We start from the raw sequence: 26,293 nt of genomic DNA, 5'->3' as shown, positions 1-26,293 counted from the left end.
ATAATGTGGGTAATTAGGGGTACTTAATGCTATTGGCTTAGTCACTACTTCTAGGTCTTTTGGGTAGATTCTAACTGCTTGCTTTCTACTTGCCTTCCTTCTACATAGGAAACAAACTTTAATCTGTCTTTCTACTTTCTTAAATAACTTAGGGTATAGATTATTTCCATTTCTACCCTGTAGAATTTAGAATTAAAACTAGTAACATTGTGCCATCCTCGCATATATATATGAACACTCCATAGGTAACATATGTATATATCAAACCATCAGTTCTAAGTAGCCATACTTAACTTTTCTTCTCAAAAGTTCAAACTTAAAAGATGCAGTCTAGATTTCCCAGACCGGGGCACGAACCCGCGTCCCCCACATCGGCAGGCAGACTCCCAACCACTGTGCCACCAGGGAAGCCCGGAAAATAATTTTATATTCTTCTATATGGTTGAATTCTTATCATGTATGTTTTTACTCTAAAAATTTTTGTGCCTTATTTTAATAACTTAAAAAATTTTTAATATTGATATTTAAAAATATATATATATATATGATATACACTTAATGACAAATGGTTGAATTAACTGAATCTTGTAGTTCGGTTACGAGAGGGTTTCAGGGATAGAAGCCCCTTGGCTGTGACTCACAGCCCGAGGCCAGCTCTCCCAGGCCCCCATTACCTGTGAGTGAGCGCTTGTAGACTCCCTGCAGGATTGTAGCAATGCGGAAAAAGGAGAAAGCCATGTAGAAGTTCCAGTTCTCAGTGGGCTGGATCCCCATGTGAAGACAGTACATCCTGAAATACTCCTCTGCAGTAGGGATTCCCAGCTCAGACAGATCACTGTCACTCAAACCTGAAGCGACAGACAGACCCAGGACTAGGCAAAAACCCCATGCTCTCCTGTGGCTCCAAGTATTTGAATTCTGAAAATCACTTCGTCCCTTGGAAATCAGTTTCACAACTAGTTCAAAGGGTTATAGCTCATCATTTCAAGATGCCTGGAATCCAGGCATGAAGCTGTTATTCACAATTTGGCTCTTAAAAGTTTCAGACTAAATTGGCAGTAAAGGAAGGAATGAGGGGCCTCCAATTCCATCTGGGCCACAGTTCAGGGTGGATGCATATTATTTTCTACCAGTCATTTGTTTAAAAAAATGGTATTCAAAGAAGATCTCGCCAAATTATGAAAAAGATAACTGCAACAAATAAAAAATCTTACCTATTTCCTTCATTTGTAAATTTTGATGGTTTAGAAGCATGTAATATGTTCTGTTCCAAGAATTTATCCTAGGAGTATAACTTATATACAGGCAAAGATATTACTATACAGATATTCACTGCCTTTTTTTGTGGAAGCACAGGGAAGGTAATACTTTAAAAAAAACAAATACTGGAAACAAATATCCAAATAGGAATCAAACCAAATGCCTTATTAAGTTAATTCTATAACAATGAAATCCTATACTGTCATTAAAAATGATGCTGTAGAAGAAATACTCAATACCGGAATTTCATGAAGCAGCCCAATCACCAACTGTTTCAGCAGAGTTTGCCCCAAAGCTTTGAGAAGAGCGCTGGCTCCATCCCTCACTCCCCCAGCGGCAGTTCCTACCTGGTTGAACGGGAAAGCTGGATGGCAGGTAGTGAGCCAGGCAGCTGTGGGCCACATCGGCAAGGGGGTCGCCTAAGGTAGAGAGTTCCCAGTCAAGGACGGCAAGCACCTCGGCCGTTTCCGGATGGAACAGCACGTTATCCAGCCTGCAGGAGCCACAGAAGGGATGGAGACAGCGCTAAGAACACTGACCGCTAGGGTATATTCTGTGCTGGGCATCTTCGCTGACCCCTTCAGAAGCACTCCCCACCCCTCCCATGTTCCCCGGGAGCCTGCATGGGCTGCATCCACCAGCTCCCTTGCCCTTTGGCTCAGCTGGGAGCAGCCAACGGGACACCAGCAGACAATGGGAAGGGGGCCTGCACATTAATTCCCCACCCCCCTCTCAGCAGATAGCTGAGGGACAGCTGTATTCCTCTCCTGAGGGCCACAGCTTTGGTCAGGTGGCCCTCGCCACATAGAGACCATGTCTGGGTTCTGGTAATTACTCCTTCCCGAGATGGTTTCAAAACAGGTCTGCAATTTTTTGACACTCCTACCACAAAAGAAAGAGTCTAATCCTTCACCCCTGGAAGCAGCTCACTTCTAACAATTATAATACAGGTGGAAGTGGTGCTGAGTGACTCCTGAGACAGGGACAGAAAAGGTGATCAGCTCCCCCCTGGCCCTCTCCCCTCAGAACACACACCGTGAGCCACTAGGTAGGAAGTCCAGCTGGAAGCTGCCATACTGGAAAGACCAGGTGGGAAACCACAGAGACACAGGCAGAGGCTCAGGGAGCCCAGCTCTCCTCTGCCCTGGTGCAGGTGTGAGCGAGCCTTCAGGTGATTCCAGTCCCCCGCCTGAGACCCACGTCAGTGGCTCAAGCAAGCCATCCTGTCCCAGACTGCAGATTCATGAGTAAGATCATTGCTGTCGCTGTTGACAGCCATGCAGCTTTGGAGTTGTCGTTACAGCTGAAGCCCGCGCTTGTACCTTCAGACCCGGCGGGTGGTACTAACTTCTGCTGTTGCACGGGCCAGGCACCCCATCACAGAGAATAATCTGGCCCCAAACGTCAATAGTGCCAAAGCTGAGAAACCCTGCCTTAAAGGCCTTGCAGAGGGAGAGCCCATGTAGTGGATAATTGTCAACTGTAAACTGGGGCAAGACCAGCTGCTTAATTTCCCCTTCAAATACCCTTCCCATCACTTTCCACAGCTAAGTATCAGCCCTCCTCACGCCCAGTCGACCTGAAGTCCCCATGCACCACTGTGGTCTGCTGCTGCCTGGGAAGGTGGAGGGGCAGCCACTCGATGAGCCTCTCCATTGGCGGGATGGTGCTGGTTTCCGAGGCTCGATACTGCTTGATCCATGTTTGTACCTGGCGTGCAACATAGTCCCCTGAGGGAAAGAGGATTAGAACATGGTGTGCCATCTCAGCAACCTCCAGAGGATTCGAAAATCAACCAGTGCGATGAAACCCTTTGTAACGTCTGAGGCGTCTACTTCCCATGACTAGAGAATTTCCCACGTGATGTTCCTGCCCCCTCAACCTGGAAGCCACTGCTGTTTTATCTTGGCTGGATCTGTGTGATCTGGGCATTGTTCCCAGCCACATAGCCTCCAAGCCTGATCCCTGGCCCTCTCAGATCCTATGAGCTTCCTAACAGCCTTTAATAAATCCCTTCTTGGCTAAAGGACAGTAATTGGCTAAGAGCATAGGCTCTGGGGTGGACGGCTGGTCTGGGTTTGGTTTCCAGCTCTGTCATTCTCTGTGTGATCTCAGGCAGGTTACTTTACCTTTCCATGCCTTTGTTTCCTCATTGATGAGATGGCCCTCATAGAGTTGCTGGGAGGACAAAATATGTAAAGCCCTTGCAAATGTTCCTGGCACGTAGTAAGTACTACATGAGTATTTGCTATTATTCAGCTGTTTGCTACCAGAGTTACCACAGTTGAGGAACTTGCAAGTTATATCTGGGACCACAAACTGGAGGGAGTTCTGGAGTTGCTGGCTCACAGTTAAGCTTTTCAACGAATTTAACCTCTCTAAGCCTCCATTGCTTCATCAGCACAATGAGTGTACTGCCACCTATATTCCCTAGGACCACTGTGAAGGCCAAATGCAGTCCATATATAATATGCCAAACACAGAAGGCTGCTTGATGAATAATGACCATTATTACTGTCACTGTTATTAGTTGTCAATTATTGTCACTATTAAAACAATTTATAATTAATAACACATCACACCACTAGCTCTAAGTCAAGCCCTCACCCCTCATCTGAGAGAAAAATGTTCCCCAGAAGCTTGAAGACAAGGATAGAGAGATTGGGCTCCTTCTGTGGAGTCCAATGCACACTCAGAGCACCCAGACACCTGTCCTTCGGAGGATCCAGCAGGGCTGGATGAGAGGTGAGATCAAAATCCACAGGAATTTAACCCCAACCAAATCAAGCCTTTAGAACTAACTTCCAGTTTTCAGAATTATAGGAAGTAGAAGACAGCAGTAAATGAAATCATCAGGTAACAAGCAAAACAAATCTATAATATACTTGCCTGGTCCCTTAAAAAATTCATTAAAAAAAAAACAACAACAGTGAGAGGACTGTTCTAGATTCTTTGATCGGATCCCGATTTGGAAAACCAACCAAAAAAACTCACTTATAAAAGATGTAAGGGGGGTAATGAGGAAATCTGAATATGGACTGGGTTTTATATATTCTGGGAAAATGGTAAATTTCCTTGGATGTGATAATGGTGCTGGGAGATGTCCTTACTATTAGGAAATGTAGGAAATGCGTACTGAAGCTGTTAGGAGTCAAGCGCCAGGATCTCTACAACCTTGTTAGTTGTGCAGATAGAAACAGAAAGAGCTATATAGAGGAATATGGCAAAAGTTAACCATTGTTAAAATCAGTCGTGAGCATATAGTTATTCACTGTACTATTTCACATTTCTAGAGTTTGAAAATTATCATAATAAAATGAATACAAAGGCCACCAGGAACTGAGCCTTTGCGGAAGGAGCCCCTATATGGATTTAGGATGTGCCCCTGCCCCCCACGCATACACACCACCCCAGTGCTGTACCCACTCCCTTCTCGTGGGAAGCAGATGCAGCTGTCCCTGCGGCTCTGGCTCTGTTGGCCACTGGTCCCAAGCAGGCCTGCCAAGGCATTAACGCCCTTCCTCCCCAAAGCAGCCTGCCCTCTGGGATGAGAAAAGAGAATTATGGTTCCCTGCAGGTCCTTGATGGAAAGGTTCTTTGTGATAACTAGACTGGACCTAAAGGATCTGGTCAAAAGTCCCTTTTGATCAGAAATCATGTTGGTGTGCTGTTTCTTTTCCTTACAAATTTAAATTTGTTCTCTTCAATAAATCATATATTCACATGGCTCGAAATTAAAGTGACAAAAAGGAGTGCAATAAAGATTTTCTCCCATCCCCCTGCTCAGCCACTCAGCCGTTATTCCCCAAAGGCAACCCATGTGACCAATTTCTTAGGCATCCTTTTGGAGATATCTTCACGTGTGCAAATAAACATTTAAATTTATTCAAATATACCAATTTTACACAAATGGTGTACTATCTATATGTAGCCAATGCCCCACGCAGCAGCTGGGTTCCTGACATAACTTGAGAAGAAAAGGAAGATCTGATGCCCGGGTAAACTGGATCAGTGAATGTGAAATTTGAGGAAGCTGCTTTATGCGATAAAGCTCCAAATACAGCCTGTGGCCCAGGAGGCTGACCCTGAATCATATAAAATCACACCAGATTTCTGCTTTGTCTCTTTGTCAAACTAATAGGCCAGTGGAAAGTGCATCGAAACAGTCTACTTTAAAAATAAAAGGCAAAGGATCCACTCAGCACATGGGAGAGGCCTCCTTAGGCTGCTCTCTCTCCACCGCAGGATGGGATGTCACATTGCCCGTTGCTTCATGTGACAGAGGCTTTATCTCCATAAAGACTAGGACAGGTGCCATCTCCTTTGCTTTTCACATCAGCACTGTGAGGGGGGCAGGGCAGGGTTTTTTTTTGATTTTCTATTTTTTACTGAACCTTTACTGTTGAGAAAACTATAACAAAGTAATGGGACTTGCCCAAGGTCACCCCACAAATCAGCACCTGACTTCTGGTCTAGGGCTCTTTCCACTTTGAAACAATGGCTCAATATAGGCAACATCTATGGTCTTTGCCTGCTGACCCTTTTACTGGTAACTAGGGCTCCCAGATAAAATAGAGGATGCTCATTTAAACTGGAATTTTGGATAAACAACAAACAAATTTTTACTGTAAATGTTTTCCAATGAGACCACCAAGATGGAGGGGAACCCCTCTAAGCTGGTAACTCTGGTCAACAGGTTAGTGTATGATATGGCTCAGGCTGCGTATGGAAGGGGTGAAGAACTCCCTCAATTGGGGCTGCGAAGTCAGCAAGCCTGCTCTGTGGTAGCAAAGTTTCTCAAATGGTTAGTTTTGAGACCTCAGATCATGTGCCTATGGAATGACAGAATTTTAGGTAACTTGGTAGAAATGTGTCAGGAAGTTGATGTACTTTGGACACATACTGCAGCCTTTGATATGGTCCTAGACAAAACAGGCACATTTTGGTTAAAAGCAGAGAAAGAAAAAAATACAGCTTATTTGAGAGATTCTTTTTGACCATGGTCAACAATGCACACTGGTTGAGAGTCAGATAGTGTTGAATGCTGCAGGGCAGAAAAAGTGAAACTCTTTGGCTCATGCTAAAGTTTCTGCATGCAAAAGCATGAAGACAATGGTGATGGTGGTTATAAAAGTGTGTGCATTTGTCAACATTCGTAAAATGCTACATTTCAATACAACTGACTTCCAGTAAAAAAGAAAAGGGAAAACCTGACAATACCAAGTGCTTCCAAGGATGAGGACCAACTGGAACTCTCAGACATTTTTTTAAAAAAAGAAAGAAGAAAACAGAAACAAATTATACAAACAAATACCTTGGCATAATGGCATTTTAAAAATATATCCCTAAATCTTTCCTCTAAATATTGAAAAGAATATTTAGAGGAAATGGTGAAAAATGGAGAAGAAAATACGTATCTTAAGTACTTTTGGCCAGTATCGAAAAAAAACAAGATTTAAATGATACAGTGAGATAAAAGTTTCAGGGAAGAGAGATTCTGTAGTCCATGAAGGGATTTATCTCAGGACAAAGCATCTAGGTAAGTGACACTTATACTAAAATGAAAGTGGATTTCCAAGTAGGAAGCTAACAAGCCCACCTCACATTTACCAGTGGTGCCTTAAAACCTTCGTACCATGGAAATCATGAAAGCAGAGGCACCAGTGAGGAAACAGCAGCACAGAAGACAAGCGGCCCCGTGCTCACCGTGTTTCCCATAGTCTTCTAGGCCTGCGGCCTTGAGGTCCACACTGTGAATCTTGCACAAGACTCTGTTCATGGCAGTGTAGATGGCCCGCCTCTGGCTGGGCTCCAAGCCTGGCAGAGAGGGGTCTTTGTAGATGAGGCCTGGGCAGTACTCCATCAGATAGAAGGGAGTGCCGATGACCCTAGCAGGGGCACAGACAGGGTGTTTCAGTGGCCCATGATGTGGCAGGCACTGCTCTGTCCTGTGTGTAAGCTTTGAGTGCTGGGTGGGAGTTTGGATCCAGAGTACTGGAAACTTCCTTTTTCCTTTGCACACAAGCACAGGGGTTAGAAGTACTCCCTCCCCAAACCAATCCACACACACACACATCCCTGTCTACACTTCTTGCCAGCATGCCTCTCTTCTCTTTGGTCCACTTGTAGAAGCCATCGGAATGGGATTAAGTGTGATAATACAGGAAAGCAGCATGTGGAGAGGGGGATTTGGAGTCAGAGAACCAGGCTTAAGTGCCACCTCTGCCCTTCCTAGCAGTGTGATCCTGAGAAACATATTAAAGCTCTCTGAGCTTTGTTTTTTTTCAGTCTATAATGCTTCAAAGGATAGTTATAAGAATTAAGGGAGCAAATACATAGGGAATGCCTGGCATATGTTTCTGGCTTCACTGAGGGTTGGATAAGTATCCCTTCTTGTTATTGATGTTATTTTCATCATTATCCAGTGGTATGAATGGCATATACAACACCCCAAAGTATTAAGGTGACACACCAAAATGTCATTAATCCATCTTTTGTCACTACTAGAAATCAGTTTAGTACTCTGAAAAGTTGTTTTGAAAATTCTAGTATAACTATTCATCCTGACTTGAACATGGCCTAGATATTAAATTATATTATTAAATTATTTTTAATTATCTTAAATGTAATATTGCTGTGGTTATGAAAGAAAATGTCTTTATTCTTAGAAGATGTATGCTGCCTGAAACTTACTTCAAAAGTTTCAGTGAATAATAATTTATATACATACATATAAGATATACTTATTAACTTACAAAATAATTATATAATTATTTAATAAAACTTATTAAACTATGTTATAAAACATTTTTAGAAAAATGTTATATATAATTAACTATTTCTACAAAATTATTTTATCTATATAGTACAGCTATTCACATATATACACATACACATATATACATATACATAGAAAGCAAATGTGGCAAAATGTTAACAAATGTTTTCATCTAGATGGAGTGTAAATGGGTGCTCATCGTACTATTTTTTCTTCTTTCAACTTCTGTGTATGTTTCGAAATTTTCATAATTAAAAAATCGGGAAAAAAGAGACAGACTCAGAAAGCAATATTATAAAGCAATTGAAAAACAGTTTAGAAAGCCCACAATAAAAAAATTAATTAAAACAAGCAACATGAAACTAGATGGACATATATTTTTTTAATGTTAGAAAAGATGTTTCCTACCAATTCTCACGAAAGCAGGCATTTATCTTTCAGGATAACTTAAAGATCTGTGAACTTCTAGGGGAGGTAACTATAAAATCTCTTTTCTCTTCTACCCAAATTTTACTTGTCTTTACTCTAGCAAACTGGAATGTGAGTTAGTATAAGGACTTTTCTGTAGCTTGAATACACAATAGTAAAAATAAATCTGAACATTACCTTGAGTCCTCACAGAGGTCAAGAACTTTGGGGACAGGGACTCCAGCATTCGCAAGGGCTTTCATTATCCTGCCAGAACAAAGAAAAATGAGAGACACTGCTGAATGAGATGACTGGATTTTCTTGAAATTATTATTATTTTTTGTTTTTGTTTTTGTTTTGTTTTTGTGATACGCGGGCCTCTCACTGTTGTGGCCTCTCCCGTTGCGGAGCACAGGCTCCGGATGCGCAGGCTCAGCGGCCATGGCTCACGGGCCCAGCCGCTCCGCGGTATGTGGGATCTTCCCGGACCGGGGTACGAACCCGTGTCCCCTGCATCGGCAGGGGGGCTCTCAACCACTGCGCCACCAGGGAAGCCCTGAAATTATTTTTTGATTTAAAAATTTTACATGCAGAAATTAAAATGGAACGCTAAAACTTAAAAATTTCAATTGACCCAAGAAGGCAAAAAGGCAAGGAGAACAAAAGACAAATGGGACAAAGATCAAACAGCAATTATAGACCTGACTCAAACATACTGATAATTACACTAAATTTAATAGAGTAAACATTCCAATTAAAAGACAGAAGTTGTCCTACTGGGTTCAAAAGCAAGACTTAATATACTGTCTATAAGGGACATGATTTAAATATAAAAACATAGATAAAAATAAATAAATAAAATAAAGTATGAAAGGATGGAAAGGGAAGTTCCATACAATTGGTAAGCATAAGAAAGCTGGTATAGCTATATCAATATTAGAAAAAGAGACCTTAAGGCAAAGAGGACTACCAGAGATAAAAAGGGACATTTCAAAATAATACAAGAGTTAATTCACCAGGAAGATATTACAATCATAAATGTGTATGTGCCTTAAACAACAAGGTCCTACTATATAGCACAGGGAACTGTATTCAATATCCTGTGATAAACCATTATGGAAAAGAATATGAAAAAGAATATATATATAAAAAAATACAGCATAAAAAAGAATATATATATTTATAACTGAGTCACTTTGCTGTATAGCAGAAATTAAAACACAACATTAAATCAACTATACTTCAAATTACAAAAGTAAATAAAAGATGTGTATGTGCCTAATAAAAGAGCTTCAAAAATACCTAAAGTAAAAATTATCAGAATGAAAGATAGAAACGGACAAACTCACAATCATAGCTGAGACTGTAAAATGCCTTTATCAGTAACTGACTTGATCAAAACTACACTAACTAGAAAAAGTCAGTAAGACACAGATCTGAACAACACTACCAGCCAGCTTGACCTGATGGACATTTCTATAACACTCACACAGACACTGCAGGATACACATTCTTTTAGAGTGCACACAGTATATTCACCAAGATATATCACGTACTCGTCCATAAAATAAGTCCTAATAAATTTCCAAGTATCAAAATCTTTTTTAAAAAATAAATTTATTTATTTATTATTTTTGGCTGCATTGGGTCTTCGTTGCTGCGTGCGGCTTTCTCTAGTTGCGGCGAGTGGGGGCTACTCTTCGTCACGGTGTGCGGGCTTCTCATTGCGGTGGCTTCTCTTGTTGCAGAGCTCGGGCTCTGGGTGCACGGGCTCAGTAGTGTGGCTCACGGGCTCTAGGAGCGCAGGCTCAGTTGTTGTGGTGCATGGGCTTAGCTGCTCCGTGGCATGTGGGATCGTCCCAGACCAGGGCTTAAACCCATGTCTCCTGCATTAGGCAGGTGGATTCTTAACCACTGCACCACCAGGGAAGCCCCAAATATCAAAATCTTACAGAGTATTTCTAAGACCTCAATAGAATTAAACAAGAACTTGTTACTATATGATAGCTAGAAAAAGCCCAAAGATTTGGAAGTTAAATAACACACTTCCATGTAAGCCATGGGTCAAAGAAGAAATCACAAGGGACATTAGAAAATATTTCAAACCGTAATAATAATAATAAAAACACATGTCAAAATTTGTGGGATGCATATGTGCTTACAAAGTAACATAACTTTGAAAGCTCATATTAGAAAAGGAAGATGTTAAATCAATGGCATAAGGTTACACCTAAGAAGGGAAAAATACACCCACAGTAAGAAGATGGAAAGAAATAAAGCTCAGAGCAGAACTAAATGAAATAGAAAATAAACAACAGAAAAATTAACAAAACTAAACATTTGTTCTTTTAAATTATCAACACAATGATAAATCCCTAGGTAGACTGATGAAAGAAAGAGAGAGAAAATACTATCAATCCACAGCAGGAATGGTAAAGATGGGAAATCACTACAGATCCTACATACATTAAAAGGACAGTCAACGAAGAGTATCCCCCGCTCACCGCAACTAGAGAAAGCCCACGCACAACGAAGACCCAACACAGCCAGAAATAAATTAAAAAAAAACAGACAGTAAGGGAATATTTTGAACAATAAATTCAACTGTTAACATGAAATGGACATATATAACTTTACATATTTTATAATATAATTTTATATATTTTAATAAATGTACAAATTCCTTGCAAATTACAATTTACCAAAACTAAGGCAAGACGAAATAAAATACCTGAATAACCCAATATCTATTACATCAAACCCATAATCCAAAAACTTTTCCTAAAAAACCTCCAGGCCCGATGTGTTTACTGATAAATTCTATGAAACATTAAGGAAGGAATCTTTTTAAATAGAAAAATAATGAGTCAGTCTTATCACCAATAACTGGCTCCTGCTTTGGGCTGCCTTTTGTCCTTTCCCCTTTTCATGTTCTGATAGTAATACCTAGACATTCCTTTGGGAAACAGCTCTCCTCCACTGTAGATTCACATGGTTTGGGTGAGAGTGACTCAATCCTGATTCCAGGGTTGAGCACAAGACCCAGATTTGGCCAATCTGAATAATGCATCCTCCTGACCACAGAGATTGGTTCAGGAAAAAAGCTGTGACCCACACCAGGCCAACAAGTCAATCTCAGGAGATATGCTGGAACGTTCACTGTAGTTATCAAGGAGAGAAGTGTTGAGAGATGGACAGAGAGAATGAATGGGTCCTGGTGACATTATTTGGGCCCCTGGATCCAGCCACACCTGAAAGGTTTAGATAATGAAGCCAATACATTTTACCACTTCTCCTCCTTTCTTTTTTTTGAATGCTTAAGTCAGGCTAGGTGGGTTTCTGTCACTTACAACTTGTACTAACAAACTACCCAAACATGACCAGGGTAAACATTTTGGTGTGTTCCTTTCCAATATTTTTGTTTCAATGTACAAGTCTTTACAAAAAACATAGTTAAGACATATATAGTTTGTATCTGTTTTTGCTACATTAAAATTTTATTTTCTGCAGAGTCCCCTGGTGGTCCAGTGGTTAAGACTCGGCACTTTCACTGCCATGGCCTGGGTTCAGTCCCTGGTTGGAGAACTAAGATCCCCCAAGGCACAATGGGCGGCCAAAAAGGAAAAAAGTTTTATTCTACACATTTTAATTTTATTATAGGCATCCTTTTATTGGCTGCAATAATAGCATAATCATTAAGACTGGGGTATGGGATCCTACCAGCCCTGGGTGTGAAGCCAGACTCCATCACTCACATACTAGACGTGTGTCACCAGGCATGCTGCTTAACTTCTTTAAGCTTCACTGTCCTCATCTATAAAATGGAGATCGTAATAGGACCAGATCAGGGAGTCATGAGAACGGTTTGAATTAACAATATATTCAAAGCACTTATTTAGTGCCCGACACATACTAAACACTCAGTAAATGTTAGCTGTTACTATTATTGTTATTGTTCCAACAAGCAGAAATACCAAGGTTTGCACAATCATTACTCAGTTATTGTACCTGTAGGTTTCCAATTTTTTTTATTATAAACTACACTGCAGTGAGCATATTAATGCATAAAGCTTTTCTCCCTATTTAGAATTATTTTTTTAAAGAGAGATCCCCTATTGGAATTATTAGGTATAAAAGTATGACTACCCTGAGGTTTTTATAAATTATGTTATACTGTTTTCCCAGTTTTCCAAATTTGATTTGGCATTTTATAAGCAGATACCGTACACATTTCATCTTCAAATGCACATTTTATTCCTTTACTAAAACAGAAATTCTGTGCATTCTTGGATTTTTCGATGTCCTTCTAACACTCCAGAATTCCTCAGTACGCTAGGAAGTTGGTGAGAGTTCACAAGCAGGAGGCACAGAGACAGTGGGAGTTTTGCATTTCAGGGTTTCTCTTCTACAAGCACACACTCACTATCACACGGGCACATTTATGAATGCTCACAAATAGCTACAGGTTTCTTCCTGTAGGCTTCATAAACGAACCCTGAAGGCTTCATAAATGTCAGTCATCAGTCCCTGTAACACTTAGAGAAGTCAGATTCAAGGAACCAAAAAGTCAGAGGGGAGACAGTAAATGGTGAGAAAGAAGAGGCCAGGAGCCGCAATCACATTTTCCTTCTACTCTCTGCAACTTTCCTTCTGCAGAACATGATAGGCTGGAAGGAAGGCAGAAGAGGAAGAGAAAGCCGTTCAGGAGAGGAAGCCCCACTCTGGAGTCCAGTCATCGCATTGCCACTCACTGTCCAAGAGTCTGGAGCTAGTGTTTTTCAACCTACTATGTTTAAATTTTCCTATTCACAAAGCAAAAGATTTTATTTTGGATGGGTTGTAATACATTTATCATTTTAAACATTTTATTATGAAAAATATCAAACATACATAAAAGTAGAGGGATTCATATAAGGAACCCCAGGTTTCAATAACTATCAACTCACAACCATGCCTCCTTGGGCTATGACCGCACTTAACAGAGGCTCAAAAAAAGTCTAGCCTCCTAGAGGTTTAGGTAGAGAAAAGAGAAAACAAGCTCCTGAATAAAATTAGGTGACATGTTCTTCTCAGAAATAATTTTGGAGAGTCACACTTGTAATTTTAAATGTCTCAAGGCACTTTAATGGAGTGCTGATTGGCCAGCTCAGGGGCTGGGCTGCGGAGGCTGGGGATGGCAAGCACGCCCCCAGCTCTGAGAATTTACCTGAACTCCCTCTCTACTGCATGCGCCGACGGGAGCAGTGTCCCTGGCGGTTTCTTCCTCAGAACCAGCTGATGTTTAGCCAGCCTGATGTAGTAGGTGGGATTTGACTGCCCGTGATCAAACTGAAGGAGTTCCAATGGGCCTGCAAGTTTGAAAGCAAGGAAAACTCAAACCAGCTCTGGAGGACAAATGTGGACAGACATTCTTTCTTTCTAATGAGTACTGCATATGGATGCGGAGCGCCCTGATTTGGAATGATCTGTAAGGAAAGCAGCTCCTCCCGGGGTACCAGACGTGACTGCGTCCCAGGCATACCCCCCACCTCCAGCTCGAGTCCAGAACATCACACTATGGTGTGGCAAAGGCCACTGGATTTACACCGTGACAATTTTCACTTTGTGCAGGTGTCCAATTTTGTCCTTCTTGCCAACTCCTGCTCCGTAAAGAAAAGTCTTTTAGTTCTGTTTGTAAAACACAAGCACAGTCATGGAAACCCATCTTGCTAAATGGAATGCTTTAAGCCGAGGATGAAAAGTGCCCTCACTTGAAAAGTGTGCCCCTCACCCCATACTCGGCCACACCACGCCTGACAATGACGTGACAGCTGAAAGGAGCTATGCAGAGGCCTGCAGCTCGAGCCAAAGCTGCTTTCAGGAGACGCGTTTCCCACCCCAGCAGGCTAAACTCTGAGGCTCCCTTGCAGAAACAGCCTAATTAACCCTAGTCTTCACAATGAGATGAACTCTACACACAGATTCGCAGGAAATGGGAGTTTGCCTGACTTAGCTGGTCTCATCAGAAAGGGTCCCTCAGCTTTGCAGAGGCTCTAAGAACAATCCCATCACTGGAAAAAAATCCTTATGAGAAGCTGCATACAAAGAGTACTTTCAAATGGTACAGATGAACCGGTTTGCAGGGCAGAAATAGAGACACAGATGTAGAGAACAAACGTATGGACACCAAGGGGGGAAAGTGGCGGGGGTGGTGGGGGTGGTGGGATGAATTGGGAGATTGGGATGGACATATATACACAAATATGTATAAAATGGATGACTAATAAGAACCTGCTGTATAAAAAAATAAATTAAATTAAAAAAAAGTACTTTCAAGGATCAAACTTTATCACCAGGTAGAAATTTCTTCAAAAGTTCATGCAACTATACTTTAATAAAATAAATTTAAAAAGAAAAAGGTCATGAGGCACCTGTTTTTCTGAGGGTGGAATGTGAAGAAGGAGCTAGAGGTTCCTTTGAAGAGATAGAGACGGCTTGTCACATTTTAAATTCGTGCAACTTTTAAGTCACCTTCACAAAACAGGCTGTCATCTCAAAACTATTAGAAACACTCAAACACCCCTGGGCACATACTGCAAGTTCCTGTCCTCCGGGACAGCCCTTTGCAGGCGGCTGCTGCCACACCACACTCTCACATGGAACAAGGGCCAAGTACACTTTGGGGATCCGTAAAAAAGGAAGTCAGTGCTTTTTCCCAAGTAAAACAGAGCAGCACCCGGGTCCACTGGGCTCACTGAGCCCACTGGCTATTTGCTTCACCACATGGCGTCTTTGTCTCCAGCATATTCCACTAAGGACTGAAAGTGAGAACCAGACTGAAAGCCTAGCCTTTACCAAAATGCAGAAGCTTAACTACCTGTGGCTTGGGTCCCCAGTAAGCCTTTGAGGTGCTTCTCCAAGGAGTCCTTGGGAATTTCCATCGTCTTTCTCACAGGGCGAGTGTTTGGAACAGCCATTCTCAACGGAAAACCCAGAAGAGTTTCCAGTTCCTTTACTGCAGTCTCTGGGTCATGAACCTGGTTTCACAGAGAATACTGAACATGGACACCCAGTCAACCCTGCCCCACCCTCCTGCCTGTTCTCTGAGAGGGTACTTTCTTAGAGGGAAATATAGAAGAAGTCAGTTCTCTGAGCAAGGACTTTGCAGCCAGGGGAGTCAGCTCATGAGAAAGCCTCAGAATGAGTTTCCTCCTCCCATTTAATTCCTAACCACATTAAACTTTCTTATCTGCTGGGAAGAGTGCCGGTTAAGAGTGAATGATACTCCCTTGTGCCAGGAGGGCAGAATATTGTGTGTAGTGTCCACTCTGTCCCTACGGGCCCGTCAGCTAATAACGAAAACCCAAACGCAGAAAGCTGGACAGAGACCCCGGCCACCAACGTGGCTTCTCCTGCTTCAAAGCATTGGGATGGCCCGTGTGTCTGGTAGCTGCTGGGTCCCCACCCAGAGCAGCATCACCAGGCCAGCAGAGCTGTCACCCGAAATGTCTTAAGCCTGCCATTCACCTCCCTGTGTAACTCTTTTCTCATTCTGCCTTCTTACTTCCTATTGAAAATACAAGTGGCTAGTCACCTAGATTTCATAATCAATAAAAAATAAAAAGACTATGGCAGCATGGGTGAAAACCACCAGAGGCAACTGCCACTATGAGTGTAAGAGGACTGCGTAGAGATGCTTACACTAGTGCCTGGGGCACAACAGGGGTTCAAAAAACAGTGACCTTTACCTTAATGGTGTGAATACCAAGGCTGGCAGCTGCTTTTAGATTCGGTCCAAGATCATCCAGAAAGATGGACTCAGAAGGCTGCCGGCCTAGCCGCTCCAAGCACAGCTTGTACATCCTGGCGTCTGGCTTGCAGACACCTTCCAGGCAGGATTCCACAACCTGAGAGGGAGGGACAGGAAGGAGAGATGAATGTCCCTAAAAGTGGTGTTCCCACGTACACCCAGTATATTTTCTGAAAAGCAGAGCAGAAGGAAGGCAGTGGAGATTTGTTATAACAAGTAACTTAAGAGTGTCATGATATAAAATGATGTTGCTTTTTTAAGAGGAGTGATTTGGAAATACTGGGTTACAACCTAAGGGAAGACTCAGAAAACCAAAGTTCTGGTTCAGACACAGTGAGTGACCTTGCGCAAACAGCGAAGGCACTATGGGCTTCAGGTTCATCGTCAGGAAACTGGGAACACTAACAGCCATCTTACCTATCTTTTTTTTTTAAGCCCCATCTTACCTATCTTAACGGTAGCTGGGAAACTTAGTGAACTTCAGTGTGCTCCGAAATGACATAGCACTTTGCTAATGTTAGGTATTGTGAATGCACAGAAAAGCTGCACGTTTCAGTTTTAGGGAAAGTATTTCACCGTTTTCTCAGAAAGAAGGCACTGTTTACTGTTATAAAAGAAACATGACTTTAATGTCCATATTTCAGAAGTTAAAAAACAAACAGCTGTACTCAGCCTAGACAGATAAATCCCACAGGAGGGCTAACACCAAAGAGATCGTCAGTGGCAAAGACATGGTTCCCTTTCATGCAAAGAGCCTCCTGTATCCTGACAGCCTTGCTTCAACCTGTATCTGATCCAGAACTGGTGGGGTGCTGCTGAGGGTTCAGGAGAACCCTGAAACAGCTGTCTCAGTGTCAGGCTACCTCTGACCCAGCAACCCCAAGTCCTCTGACACTGTCCCCATGGCTTGATCTCCTGTGAGCAGGCCTAAAATGTCCATAGAGGCCTGTAACCAATACCCTCTGGTCTGCCCAAAGAATAGAACTAACTCCCTCAGTCACTCCTGAATTGACCCTCGCTCTCCAAGACCAAGGACAAACCTGAGGGCCCCTCCCTCTCCTCCAAACTCCCATTGTTCAAGGTTAGAGAAGAACTGCCTTTTCAGACAAATAAATGTTCTGAATAAGTTACTGACTCTTCCTGGTCTCCTAAGGACCTGAATGAGCTAAAAGAAGACAAAGAAGCTCCTTCTAAAGAAAATGTCAACAGTGGGTAGCAGAGAAGCCAGGTGTTTCAGACACCAATAAAGGCATCATGCGACAGGAAAGCAGCACAGCTGTACCAGCCGAGACAAGAGGAGAGGGGGAGCAAACCCTGGGGGTCAGGGCCAAGTCTGCCAAGCAGACACCTCCTCTCATAGGTGAGTACATTTGCAGAAGTGAAAAAATTCCTGAGATTTAAACTGGATAAGGTCCCTGGACTTCTTGTGTTCTATTTTGCCAGATGAAAAATTTCTGGGGTTGTGTTTCACAACAATGTGAATATACCTAAAATTACTGTCCTGTATAATTAAAAATGTCTAGGATGGTAAATCTTCTTTTTTTCATTGTACTACATTAGCATTTTTTATTTACTTTTTTTAAAAAATAAATTTATGGCTTAGTTGCTCCGTGGCATGTGGGATCTGCCTGGACCAGAGCTCAAACCTGTGTGCCCCGCACTGGCAGGCAGATTCTTAACCACTGCGCCACCAGGGAAACCCCTAGGATGGTAAATCTTACATCATGTGTTCTTTACAAAAAGAAATAATAATAATGTAAAAGTTTTTACTTAAAAAACAAAGTAGATGGGGACTTCCCTGGTGGTCCAGTGGTTAAGAATCTGCCTCTCAATGCAGGGGACATGGGTTTGATTCCTGGTCGGGGAACTAAGATCCCACATGCCACGGGGCAACTAAGCCTGTGCGCCACAACTAGAGAGCCCGCGTGTGGCAGCTACTGAGCCCGTGCTCTCTGGAGTCCACGTGCCACAACTAGAGAGAAGCCCGTGTGCCACAACTAAGACCCAACACAGCCAAAAATAAAACACAAAAAAAGACATTACCCATTGCTTACACCTGGACACAAGCAAAATTTCAGATATAAAACATCCATACTAAAACAAAACAAAACAAAACCAAAAACAAAGTAGATGAACAAAATTCAAAAGCCACATACACGTCAGAAGAAACAGATTTCTGTGACATTGAAAAGTTCAGGAACAGCCTCCAGGGATGATGGGGATCACAGGAATGGTTCCATTAGCTTTACTTCTACCAAAATAATTTTTTTCCTTATAGCTTTAGAGAACAAAAATGTAAACCCTTGCTCTTGAGGAAACAGATTTTCAAAACTCCAGGTTTCCTGCAGACATAGAATATGAAAATGGATCTGAAGAGCACACGCCAGAGAGCCTGTGAAGCCTGAATAAACAAGTCCATTGTTTTAAAGAAGCTCACAAGTCCCTACATAGTTGAAGGGCCCAATACGAGCCTGGCCAACTGATTTTGTCCAGATGAAGATATATCCCCATAGCCACACTGGAGGGAAGGAATTTCTGAAAATAATTACAACGTATTGCATACTTACCTCTCTGCCAGGCACTCTGTAAAGTGCTTTGCATGCATTATACTCTGGGATCCACACAGCTACCCTCAACAAAGAAAATTCCTACTGCTGAACTACAGGTGAAGAAACCGAGGTTCAGAGAGTCAAAGCTACTGCTGCTTATAGCAAGCTGCAAGACAGGATTCAAATCCGGCTGAGGTCCCTGAGCACCAGAAGGGGAGGATGCTTGGAGGAGGGCTGTGCTGTGGACAAGCGGGGAAACCAACAATTAAAGTGGGCAAGGAGCCAGGCAGCTGTGCAGAGGGAAAAGAACTCTATCTCTGACTGGCTTTGTACAGGAGGAATGAGGAGGTGGGAGGTGAAAAGAGCATTAGGTTGGGTCGTTCATTTCCCATATTTGTGCTCTGAATTTTCTGCCTGTCAATCCAACTAGATTTTACGTTCTAAAATAGCACTATCCAATAGGACTTTCTACAATGATGGAAATGCTATACTGTCCTGTCCGACACAGTAGCCACTAGCCACATGTAGCAACTGACAACCTGAAATATGGCAAATGCATGTTCCAGAGGGCAGGGCTTGTGTCCGTCACACTGAACACAGTATCCCCTCATGCCTAGCCAGTGCCCGGCACACAGTCACTGCTTAATGAGAACGTGTTTTCCAACTGAATGAAGTTTAGGCAAGTCAATAATTCAGTAATTCATATCTGTCCCAGGATAACGATGTACTTTCTCTTAGGGAAATGGGGAGTCTTTCACAGAAGTAACCTCCTGGCACAGAAGACCATCTCCTGACTCAGAATCTTCTCAGGTACTTTCATAGTCTAGCCCTTCATGTGCTGTCCCATACGGTAGCCACTAGCCATATGTGATTATTTACATTTAAGTTGAAATGAAATAGAATTCCTCAGGGCCACTAGCCACATTTCAAGTGTTTAACAGCCGTATGTGACTAGTAGCAACCATACTGGACATTTCCCTTACTGCAGTGGGTTTGTTTGCACAGCACTGGTCTAAGGATTAATGCCATAGAAATAGAGGGCAATGGGGTTGGTCTTTGAAGAGAAAAGGTCAAAGGGCCCGTTAAGAGGTGAGGGCTGACGAAAGTGCATGTGTTATCTGATGACTAAGGTTCAACTCCAGAATGAAAGGGAGTCTTGAAAGCTGAGGTTTCAATCAGTTATCAAAGCCCATAAATGACTGACCTTGCTGAGAGCTCAGTGATATTTTACAAGTCTTGCTTCCCACCTGTTATATTTAGTCCTAACTGAGTCAAGTGTGTGAATAAAAAACCCATTTACTCCAGACCTACTGAGAGGCAGCACTAATCCTGCATCCTGCAGCAAGGACACAGACTTGATTCGGATTATTCCGGATCACTTACCACATCAAACTGTTTCCGGTCCAGGGGCAAAAAGCTCTTCCCATTGGGAAGATAAAAATTATTGCTCAAGACTGCAGTCTGAAGGCCTTTAGCCCGAATCTGAGTTATGGCCTCAGTCATCACTGGGAACGGCTTTGCCACTCGCTCACTGGTCAGCAGAGAGAAAAAGGAGTTCAGGGGCACGGAGGTCTTTGACTAAGAATGGGGGAGGGGAGAGGAGAACCAGCCATCATTAAGAGTAAGAACAGCTTGTCACCGACACAGAAAAACACATATTCCTGGCTTCCTACCACTACCTGGTGTAGGACCCCGGGCCTTTGGCTTGCTGCCAAAAGGAATTCCCTCCCTCAGCCCTTGTGCAGAACTTTGTATATAAGGTTGTAAAAAGTGGCTTAGAATTAGAGTTACAGTGGTTAGGGAATGGAGCTATTTATATCAGTATTCCAGTTAAATGAGTTCTTTATTTCACTCACTCATTGTCAATTTTAAAAAGATTCAGAAGACCCTAAGAGGTACATTAAATTCTATAAGTGTATTAAGCAGATGTAACTTAATTTTTAATGATCCAGAGACATTTGATGATTCTGCATTGCCTCAACTTCAGCATTACGAACTGAGTGTCAGTTTCTGATCAATTTTTGTGTTTTTAAATTCAACCTCTGTGGGTTTTGAAAACTCTTATTTTATCATGTTTCAAAATCTGCAAGGCCAAGTCTGCTATTCTGATACACACGCACATTTTACAACAGCTTTATTGAAATACAATTCACATACCACCCAACTGACCCATTTAAACTGTAAAATTCAACGCTTTTTAATATCTTCACAAAGTTGTGCAACTATCAACACAATCCGTTTTAGAACATTTTCGTCACCCTGAAAAGAAATCCCATACCCATTAGCAGTCGTTACCCATTCCCCCCCCACACCCCAATACTCCCAGTCCTAGAAAATAACTCTATTTTCTGTTTCTATAGATTTCCCTGTTCTAGACACTTCAAATAAGTGGAATCATACAATATGTGGTCTTTTGGGTTGGCTTCTTTCTGTCACTTAGCAGAATGTTTTCTATACATATATTTAAATATTTATTCATTTATTTAAAATTGAGGTAAAAACACATAACATCAAATTTACTATTTTAACCACTTTGGGTGATATTAAGTACATTGACTGTTATGTAACCAAAACCACCATCTATCCACAGAACTTTATTATATCTTAAATTATATTGTAGCAGGGTTATTGTGAACGTACATGAGTTAATACAAATAAAGAGCTTAGAATGCAGAGCCTTTCCAGAGAAAGGCTCAATGTTATTACTGCATTAAACAAGCTTTCTGATCAAAGCCATTATACAACTCCAGCTTCAGATGAGCAGTAACTGATGGAGAGGCTTAGTACGTAATATTTTTACTTTTTCATTCGTGTAGTTAAAATTGAGCACCTGGGGATGGAAGAAATAGCTTAAAATCTTATAACAGGTTATTAGGTTTTCCCTTCTTTATTTTTAGTTTAACCAACTTAATGGATAAGTGTTGCATCCACTATTCTAGGCAAAAAGGATATGGAAATTCAAGTATGTTTATCACTCACAATTTCAGAGCAAAGTCTCCCAAATTCTTGTAGGAAATCCTCTGTTGTTATCTCTGCTCTCATAAATTTCATCCAGGGCCCATTTACGCCACCTGAGATCAAGGCCTTCAATATAGTTCCGGAAGGGATATGATTCTGTACCTCCCATTCTACCGGAAGTAAAACATATGGTAAGTGAAACAGTAATATATGGACAAACAGCTGGGGTTTGGGGAGCAGGGGAAGTACCATACAAGTTCCTGTGGCATCACTGTGGTGCCTAGTGGGTTCCATTGGGAATTCAGACAAATTCAGGAAATGGAAAATCTCAGCTTGGACCTCCAAAGGAACAGCAATAATAATCTGTGTAACTGAGGGGACACTGGTGCCAAGCGTCAGGTCCGTACCACCACCTTGAGATGACTCTGGACACTGCAGTACGAATTTTCTTCCCTGGTCTCTCATTGGCTGGTTCATATGTATTAGGTCACTCACACAGTCCTGGCACATGGTAAGGAAGTGCATTAGGGAATAAAGCAGATTCTGACAGCACTCCAAGACAAGGCCTTCATTTTGTAAACCGTAGTAATCCTTCAGAGCAGTGTAGCTGGCACACTGAAACATTCACCTGTGGGGGCGCTGTCTTTGAGAAATAAAGAACAAAATTCTGTCCATAAAGAGCTAAGGCAGTGGATGGATTATTATTGTGTATACTGGGAACACTGGGATAGGGGTTACTTTTTCTTGTACAAGGGTGTTTTCTCTTTGTATAATATACCTGCTATGGTGCAAAAATGTATACAGCATTCATAATTATATCTAAGATATATCAATAATATACATTAGCACATATCTTTTGTTTAATGCAGTACCTGTGCATTGAAAATATTTCAGACAATGTAGAAAGGTATAAAAAAGAAAGTTAAATGACAAAGCAATCCCATTCTTCAGAAATCACCAATATGACCAATTCAGTATGTCTTTTGAGAACAACAGGACTTTTAAAACTGAATCCAAATAATAATAATAATACATCTTTAATTTTAGAACTAAAGTTAGAGCATTTTTTAGGATCTTAGAGCTGGCAAGCATGCAAGGAAAGGGGCACTCTCGTATGCTGTTGATGGGGGTGTAAACAAATACAACCTCTATGGAGTGCAACATTTTAAGTACACATTTACATTTGATGTAGTAATTCTGCTTCCAGGAATTTCTCCCACAGATATATTTATAAAAGTAAGCAAAGATTATGTACACAGCTGTTGTGCAGAACTGCTCACAATAAAAACTAGAAACTTACATGCATGTTACTAAAGGGCTTGTTAAATCAACCATGGTACATCCATATGATGGAATACCTCATAGATGTTAAAATGTATAAACTAGGCCAAGGGTTGGCAAATTATGGCCTGGGGGCCAAATCTGTCTCCCATCTGTTTTTGTAAATAAAGTTTTATTGGAGCACAACCACACCTACTTGTTTACTAGTGTCTATGGCTGTTGCTGGCTCCAACAGTAAAGTCATACAGAGACTGTGTGGCTCGTGAAGCCCATCTAGTGCCCTTGACAGAAATAGTTTGCTAATCCCTTAACTAGACCTATGCCTACTGATGTGGAAAATTTGGCAAGATATTCTACTGGGTCAGAAAAAAGGAAAGGTACATAACAGTGTGTACAGTATGACCCAATCTATGTAGACACAGTTTACACACACACACACACACACACACACACACACACACACACTCATGTATATATAGGCAATTTTTGGAAGGATAAACAAACTTTTCACAATGATAACCAATGAAGCCTAGGACTGGCCAGAGAGGGGTGGAGGTGACAGTAAGAAATTTGTCTATTTTTTTAGGTGCACTTTTATTTAGTTATTTATTTTTTATTGGGGTAAGTTGTTTTACAATGTTGTGTTAGTTTCTACTATACAGCAAAGTGAAGGAAGAGTTCCCAGTTTTTACTATACAGCAAAGTGAAGGAGAGTTCCCTGTGCTATACAGCATATCTTTGTATTTTTAAAAATATCCTTTCAGCACCAACTATTTAATAATGAGGTTGGCATAACTGAGTTTCTGTATAGAAAAAATTTAATTAAATCCCTGTTTCTCACCATTACAAAAATGAATTCCCAACAGACTAAATACCCAAATCAGAAAAAAAAAACCCTTTAAAAGTTAGAAAACAATATGCAACGTCTTTATGAACGTGAAGAAAGAAACGACTTCCTTAGCCTAGTCTCATAACATGCAAGCCATAAAGAAAAACACAGATGATTTTGATGACATCAAAAGTGAAAATTTTGGCATGGCAAAAACATTATAAATATAAAATAAAAACACAAGTCAATAATAACAACAACCACAAGACTTACTAAGTGCTCCAAAGATTCTAGGCACTGCTGAATAACATACCATTTAAAAGTATGAGCAGGATTTGAAAAGGCAGAGGAGGCAGGGAAGGGTAGCTCTGATCAGAGAGAACAGAACTTGCAAAGGCACGGGAGTATAAATACATTTGACAAGTTTAAAGAGCATCAGGTAGTCCAAGGTAGCTGAAATGTGGGCATACATAGGAAATGGTGTGACAAGAGGACATGAGAGCTGGTTGTGAGAGGCCCTGGAACCAGGTAAAGCTTCTGGTTTTAATCTAAGTGAAAAAATGCAGGCACTCAAGGATTTGAAGCAAGAGAGGGAAGGGATAAGATGTGTGTTTCAGAAGGGCAGCTCCAGGCATTGTGTGCAAAACCCAGAAGGCCAGAGGTAGAGTTAGGAGTTAGGAGGCTGATGTGCCAGTGCAGGCGGGAGAATTTAGGAATCTAATTTGTGTAGAGGCAGTGGCAGTGGGAAGGAGTGAATAGGTTCTCAAGATGTTCTGGAGAAAGCTGAGAAAATTCCTGCCAAGTAATCTTTATGTTCTCTGTAAAAGGAGACTTGGCTGTCTTCCAAGTATGAAGGTTTGGTCTGGGGAAGTATGATGGCTCTGGGCAGAGTTTGGAACAGCCCTGTAGTGAATGCAAGAGGAATATGAGTGGAGGAATAGAGAGGCTGAGGGCTCAACTGCAGCTGGAGCTAAAAAAAAAAAAAAAGGAGCTCACCTAACCAGTTAGCAGAGCTGGATAATTTTGCAACCAGGGGCACAGAAAACCTGAAGTTGGGTTGATTTAGCACAGAAAACTGCCCAGTCAGCAACCACAGTAAGTGAAAAGAACAGGGACAGCTGTTTGGTCCTTTTTCCTTCCTGCTGGTTGGGAATGGGATGTGATGGCAGAAAGTGAGGCAGCCAAGCCTGACCCACATGGTGAAAGTAGAAATGAAGTGCACTCATAGCACAGCAACACAATGAAAAGAGCCCAGGGCGCTGCCATCACAGAGCAACACACTGGCCCAGACACATACCTGGACTTTCATGTGCAAAAGAAATTAACTTCAGTCTTGGTGCAGTCACTGTTTTGTTAGGTTTTCTAACACTTCACGCCAAACAAATCACACTTAAGTCAGTTGAACTGAGCGGGTAAAAAGGTAATACCAGGAGGGGCTGAAAAAGGAAGGATCAGAGCCTAGAGGCTTGATCTTGTAGTAGCAAAAGCAGGTTTAGAAGGGAGGTTGGTGGAAAAGGAAAGGCTATGATCAAAGCGGGGACGGGGTGGGGGTGGCGGGGTGGGCAGAGAGGATGTCAGGATTCAGAAGTAGTTCTCAGGGAAAGGTAGTTAAATTCCACCAATAACATTAACAACAATAGCAGCTCATCGTTTATTGAGAATTTCAGATGAGCCAAGCACTCACCCTGCTAATCAAGTGCCCTCCATGAATAATCTCTCTTAACCCTCCTCCAACCCCAAAGAGGTAGGTACTATCATCAGCCGTAATTTAATGATGAGGAAACTAAGACTCAGAGCAGTTAAATAATTTGCCCAAGATACTCAGCCACTAACTGTTGCTTGGAATTTGATGAAGAGCAAGTATAGCTCCCACTGGGACACACTGCCATCTCCCCTCACCACCCTCCTTTCCCCCACCCCTACCCACCACAGTCTCCAAAGGTGAAGTAGAATGAAGAGCTCACCTGCAGCCACTCTCCCTGGAGAAGGAATGAGAACTCCGCCCATGTCAAAAATCACTGCTCTGTAGGTGCCGCCTCCAGAATGTGTCCATCGCCAGGCTCCCTGGTGCCTGCCCTGGCCATGTTTCCCGAAGACCGCCCTCCAAGCCCGCTGAAGCTGCGCAGACTGCAAAAGCCGCCTTAGGCACATGTTGGGGCCGAGGCTGCGGAGAAGGCACAGGACATAGTTTGCCGTCACTGCCTCCAAGCAGACCTCCACCCTGGTGCTCAGGGTGGCACCTGCACACCTCCTCTGACCTCCAACCAGCGCTTCAGACACCGCCCGAGAGGAACGCAGGATCTCCGCCCTCCCTGACCACTCCTTGCCTAAGTTCCTTGGCTCAGGAAAGGGCTCCACCGTTCTCCCAGCCGCCCAACCTGGAAAACTGGATTCACCCCGACTTCCCTCAGTCCTCCAGCCAGACACCTCTGCTCCGGGTG

The 26,293-nt window shown here is 42.2% G+C and overlaps 1 protein-coding gene across 2 annotated transcripts in view; it reads right to left on the bottom strand.

The window, feature by feature from the left end:
• ACAD10 (acyl-CoA dehydrogenase family member 10) overlaps nucleotides 1-26,293 on the bottom strand; it is a 48,478-nt gene that overhangs the window by 17,792 nt on the left and 4,393 nt on the right. For both annotated transcript variants that reach the window (XM_024758713.1, XM_024758712.1), the window contains exons 2-12: nucleotides 25,817-26,016; nucleotides 21,764-21,912; nucleotides 20,168-20,362; nucleotides 16,174-16,332; nucleotides 15,303-15,462; nucleotides 13,653-13,794; nucleotides 8,645-8,713; nucleotides 6,967-7,148; nucleotides 2,840-2,990; nucleotides 1,608-1,753; nucleotides 675-848 (exon numbers count right to left, since the gene is read on the bottom strand). In XM_024758713.1, coding sequence (XP_024614481.1) covers nucleotides 675-848; nucleotides 1,608-1,753; nucleotides 2,840-2,990; nucleotides 6,967-7,148; nucleotides 8,645-8,713; nucleotides 13,653-13,794; nucleotides 15,303-15,462; nucleotides 16,174-16,332; nucleotides 20,168-20,362; nucleotides 21,764-21,912; nucleotides 25,817-26,003 — 1,714 coding nt within the window. In that variant the 5' untranslated portion in view covers nucleotides 26,004-26,016. The remainder of the gene's footprint in view (nucleotides 1-674; nucleotides 849-1,607; nucleotides 1,754-2,839; nucleotides 2,991-6,966; nucleotides 7,149-8,644; nucleotides 8,714-13,652; nucleotides 13,795-15,302; nucleotides 15,463-16,173; nucleotides 16,333-20,167; nucleotides 20,363-21,763; nucleotides 21,913-25,816; nucleotides 26,017-26,293) is intronic.

Source organism: Neophocaena asiaeorientalis, unplaced genomic scaffold, assembly GCF_003031525.2.
Source record: "Neophocaena asiaeorientalis asiaeorientalis breed wild unplaced genomic scaffold, Neophocaena_asiaeorientalis_V1.1 scaffold77, whole genome shotgun sequence".
Lineage (NCBI taxonomy): Eukaryota > Metazoa > Chordata > Mammalia > Artiodactyla > Phocoenidae > Neophocaena > Neophocaena asiaeorientalis.
This window is presented reverse-complemented; position numbering and strand designations above follow the sequence as displayed.